The following is a 5,005-nucleotide window of genomic DNA, read 5'->3' as shown; positions in this document are numbered from 1 at the left end:
ATGCTGGTGGCTTTGATTGAGTTCTGTTACAAGTCAAGGGCCGAGGCGAAACGAATGAAGGTGGCAAAGAATGCACAGAATATTAACCCATCTTCCTCGCAGAATTCACAGAATTTTGCAACTTATAAGGAAGGTTACAACGTATATGGCATCGAAAGTGTTAAAATTTAGGGGGTAGGAACGAGGCTCTAATACAAACTTTTTAGTGCACGTTTAGCTTTCTTGTTGCGTCCTTAAGCTCTTTTAAATAAGGAAGGTGGCCGATGGATCATCCTGTATGTATTGTTGACGTTCTTCCATGTTCCCGATCAGTGACTAACCTGCAGCTCAACTGTCTATTTTCCTCTTTAATGGCACAGTAGCTTGGGTGAATGTGGACAGATTCCTGCCATAATTGTGCTTTATGATTTGTAGTTCAGCTTTGCACTGTTTGCTTTCGTTTGCTAGAAGCTTTCAGATAGAAGTAAACTTTTCAAAAACAACACTGCCTTTCCTCCAAATCCATTTGAAAACCATAACGTATGATTTCTTTTTCTTTCTTTCCCTCCTCTCTCATTTAAGATGACCTTGAATGATGCCATGAGGAACAAGGCAAGGCTGTCAATTACAGGAAGTACTGGAGAAAATGGACGTGTTATGACTCCAGAATTTCCCAAAGCAGTGCATGCTGTCCCTTACGTGAGTCCTGGCATGGGAATGAATGTCAGTGTGACTGATCTCTCGTGATTGATAAGAACCTTTTGAGTGCCTTACACAATGGTTTTCTTGTGTGTTTATTGTCAAAGTGGTGAGAGGCATCCAGTATCTTGAAGACTTTTCTTTCAGCCAAGAATTCTTAAATATGTGGAGTTCATCTTGAATTGTAAGGAATGATGAATTAAAACACAACATCGGTTTCTACTCGAGTTACAGACGAAGCTTGGTGGACATGCACAGCTAACATGGAAGTACTATAATTTAACTGAAGTCTTTGTACAGACAACAAACCTGTTTCTGCAGCCACTATTGTTAGTCTCTTGATTCATAATGACTTAAGCACACTTGACATCAACTGCATCAAGATGTGACATGTTTTATAAAAAAAAGAAAAAAATTAAAATTTAAAAATATTTTTAGGTATTTTCACAAACAAACTGGCTTTTAAATAAATTTGCTTCCATATTGGTTGAATAAGACAAAAAACAATTAAACTGAGTGGGAAGTGAATGAAAAAGGCTTTAGGTACCGGTTCCTTATTTTTCAAAGCCAAATATGTAAATGCTAAGGAAAGAAAACAAAGAGGAGATTTCAATCTTGTAACTTAATATTGTTATTAAAACTTTAATGTATCCTATTCTTTAACATTTGGTGTTAATATAAAATTACTTGGCAATGCTTGACATTTGAAATAAACATTTTTCTATTGTTTTATTTGCAAGTGGTCCAATTAATTTTGCTTAGCTACAGTTTGGTCATAAATCAAGTGAGTTTAAAGATACTACCAACTTGTTAGGTGCCCAGAGAAAATTTCTCCCTTTTAAAAGGCCAGGTGATTTTTGAGGTATAGTCCTGCCCCAGAGTAATATCTGAATCTGTTTTTGACACATCTAAATATATATAAAGAAATGTTTGTTAACTCAAAAGCATTTAATCTATGTAGATTAATGCTAATAGATTTTAAAAGCTAATATTAACAATTATCAGAATCTGTGAAGTTCCATTTTTAAAGTGTTTGAGCTTACAGAAGAGAAATATTCATTGTAAATGAAATTAGAAATGCCTTGAAAGTAATTCTTAAAATAGTTGCCCATTGATTAAATACCATAAACTAAATATAATTTTACCTTTAAAATTATCAGAGCTGTCATAAACCTTATATACTATGACTATTTTAAATATGTTTGAGTCACCTGCAATATAGTTTCATTCCATTGACATCAATTATAAACAACCCTAATATATTATTTTTGTATTTATTCCTCAGGTGGAATGGCTATTTGAATATGCGCAGTGTGGATAATATGTCACATTTCTGTAGCTTTTGACTAAAGAACCTATATTTCTCTAGTTAATGAATTTAAGAGATCTGTCTTTCCCTTCATAAAAATACCTCTTATTTCCATTAAAGCCCCTCAAATTTAATTAATTTAGGATTTTGAATAATTACTGACATCCAGTTTTTATTTTTAGTATTTGTATTCTTGTTATTTCGTCAAGAAAGCCTTTGTGTAGCACTTGGTATTTTGCAAAGTGCTTTTAAAACATTCTTACTTACTGAATTTCATAGAAGGGAGGAAAAATGTAGAGTTTAACAGCAACCACTTGCATTGGCCATGAAGGCATGTGGTATCATGATATTCTTCACTAAATTTAGCTGTCCCTAATCACAGATTCCAAGGTAATACAATATAATTTTAGTGTTTCTCTCCTCATCAGGAATGCTGGAGGTGCATTTTAAGTTTTAATAATAAGTGCTAGAATGACCAAATTGCAGACTAATTGTTTCCATATTGTATTAAAATGAGTTTTTAAAAATGAAAAAGAAATGACTATATACAATTAATGCTATTTATTGTACCTCTGGGCCTACTCTTCTAAAAATTGTAGCTTATCAATTTTTCTCTGTCAAGCTTGAACTAATGTAAATAATTGAAATAATGTAAAGTTATATTTTCATGTTTTTATAGATACAACATGACAAGAATACATAATGTAAGAGTATTTCAAGTATGGATAATGTTGATTGAATAATGCACATCTCAATTACAAGCAGTAATCATAGTTTAATATCCATGTAACGGTGCATCAATATATTGCTATATAAATATGTCTGTGTGCATATAAGTGAAAAGTGGTCAAACAAGAGTGATGACAGCTGTCTAAAGGTTTTTTTATTCATTTTATATAAAAACTGTTATGGAAAGACCAAAATGTTTATGAAATATTCTTATGTAAATTTACAATTGTCCTTTACTGTACTTTTTTGTTTACAGTATAGTACCTTATTTTCTGCTGTGTTAAGTGGGTGTCGAACTCCAAGAAGACATACACTTTCTATAAATTCTATTGAAGATATTGGAATTTCCAATTTTTCATGTGTACTATGTCAGAAAATGCTTTCGATTTTATTTTTAAATCTAACATCGGATGGCTTTTCTGGAGTGTTGTAAAATCTTCAATCATACATAAAACATGTTCTTACAAAAGACAAAGATCTTAATTTTTTTTACTTAACAGTACTTCAAATGAATAACAGTGAGAAACCAATAAGTGTATCTAAGTTTATTCCCGAGCAAACTCAACTGTTTATCTGTGCTCAATTTATATATCAGCTAGGTAGAAATGTAACAGAATAAAAATAACTGTTTTGTAAGCTAAAATAATTAACAGTTCAGGCAATTCATACCTACCATCATTAAGTGCTTCAGGCAGATGTAGGAATATGGCTATTAATTATATTACTAATTTTATTATAGGTATACTTTGCTGCTAAAATATCATGCAATCCTATCACCAACCATCCCACTGTATGTTTTCAGTTCATCTGCTGTGACAGTCATATTAAAGAGCAGAAAGGTGACTTACTTTAAAAATTCCAAAATATGTTTACAAAAAGGTGTTCTTTCAGTATTGTACTGAGAGTGTTAATAAGAAGCTAAAACTCTTGCCGTATTTTTTTTACAAAGTTATCATTTTTAGGTAATTCCATTCACAAATATTCTAAAATTATTAAGACAGTTTAGTTTTTCAAAATTACACATTAATATCTTTTAATTTTATGGATTTTAATAGGTTTAATGTTTCATGCATAAATATATCAATGTATCTGCTTAAGGAAACAGCTAGAGATCTTAACTTTCAAATCTGTGGATACTTTAAATATTTCGGTGGCCATGATAGCAAATAGGAAAAATGAAGGGAAGCATTAACAATATAAGAACGCTACAGGATGATTTCCAATCCAACATCTTAACAATATCATTTTAAAAACACTTGCTGAAATTATTAGAATATGACACAATGTGATTTCTCCTCTTTCTTTTACTCCCAATCTCACCATTTCCTAGAGGTGCCAGTCTAGTAAGTTTAAACAAATAAGTCAAGTATCACTCCTAGGTGAGAATGTATTACTGGTTATTTACATTTTTTCTGCTGGATAAAATTGATTATATATTTCTTTTTGAAGTAAGTGGTTAGATTAACTTAGCCACATAAGTTGTCTATATTATCAATCTTAATTGATAATGTATGATTATTAATAATATTCTATGAGCTTCAGAGAGTATATTGGTTATATTTCACAAATTTTATATGTACTCTCAACAAGCTTATTAAAGGAAATATCAGAATAATACAAATATCTGTTTAAAAGTAGAGCAAATTTTGTGCAAAGAGTTCTCATATTTAAAATGATTTATTTTTAATCACCAACATGAAAGATGGGTAAGTATAAATGAATCATCATGATATGAAACTTTGTAAATGCATGGAAATATTTGTAAAAGTCGTATCACATTTTAAGCAGGAGGGGATTCATTGTCTTAATATGTCGTTTTGCTCAGACAATGACAACAGAAATTCTATTAGATTCTAATAAGGAAATTATACTTTCTCTATTTCTGTGTTTTAAAAATCATAGACCACATATGGCGCTCCAAGTACATAAAGGTTCAAACGTATTTAGGTGAGCATGATGATATTTAAACAGGGAGACTGAAACAAAAGCTCTAAGATCCAGTAAATATAGAAAAGTGCCTAGAGTAAATCTATTTCATAAGAATGTGTGAATGTGTTTTATATCCTGTCTCTATTTATTTCCTTCTTGCTTTACCATTTTATGTTCTCTTCTTGCCCTTAAATACTACTGCCATTTTTATACCTACTATACTTTCAATGGTATCTCATTTTTTAGTTTCATTCTTTTTGCTTTTTTAATGTTATTTCATCCATTTCTATCTTGTCTATTGAAACAGATTTTGCTTTGTGGGCACTTGGAATGCAGTTCATTTTGTCAAAGACATGACTG

The 5,005-nt window shown here is 31.0% G+C and overlaps 1 protein-coding gene across 7 annotated transcripts in view; it reads left to right on the top strand.

The window, feature by feature from the left end:
• Window positions 1-3,186, top strand: part of GRIA2 (glutamate ionotropic receptor AMPA type subunit 2) — a 144,988-nt gene extending 141,802 nt beyond the window's left edge. For 3 of the 7 annotated variants that reach the window (XM_037737607.1, XM_037737606.1, XM_017526026.2), the window contains exons 15-16: window positions 1-60; window positions 562-3,186. The exon at window positions 1-60 is cut by the window's left edge and continues 75 nt beyond it. In XM_037737607.1, coding sequence (XP_037593535.1) covers window positions 1-60; window positions 562-726 — 225 coding nt within the window. In that variant the 3' untranslated portion in view covers window positions 727-3,186. Of the gene's footprint in view, window positions 175-561 lie in introns of all 7 variants that reach the window. The other 4 variants (XM_017526025.2, XM_017526024.2, XR_001824338.2 and 1 more) reach the window with 3 other exon arrangements.
• Window positions 3,187-5,005: the final 1,819 nt, after the last annotated feature.

Source organism: Cebus imitator, unplaced genomic scaffold (genome assembly GCF_001604975.1).
Source record: "Cebus imitator isolate Cc_AM_T3 unplaced genomic scaffold, Cebus_imitator-1.0 Scaffold40, whole genome shotgun sequence".
In the NCBI taxonomy this organism is placed as follows: domain Eukaryota; kingdom Metazoa; phylum Chordata; class Mammalia; order Primates; family Cebidae; genus Cebus; species Cebus imitator.
The sequence above is the reverse complement of the archived record's forward strand: the minus strand, read 5'-3'. Positions and strand labels throughout refer to the sequence as shown.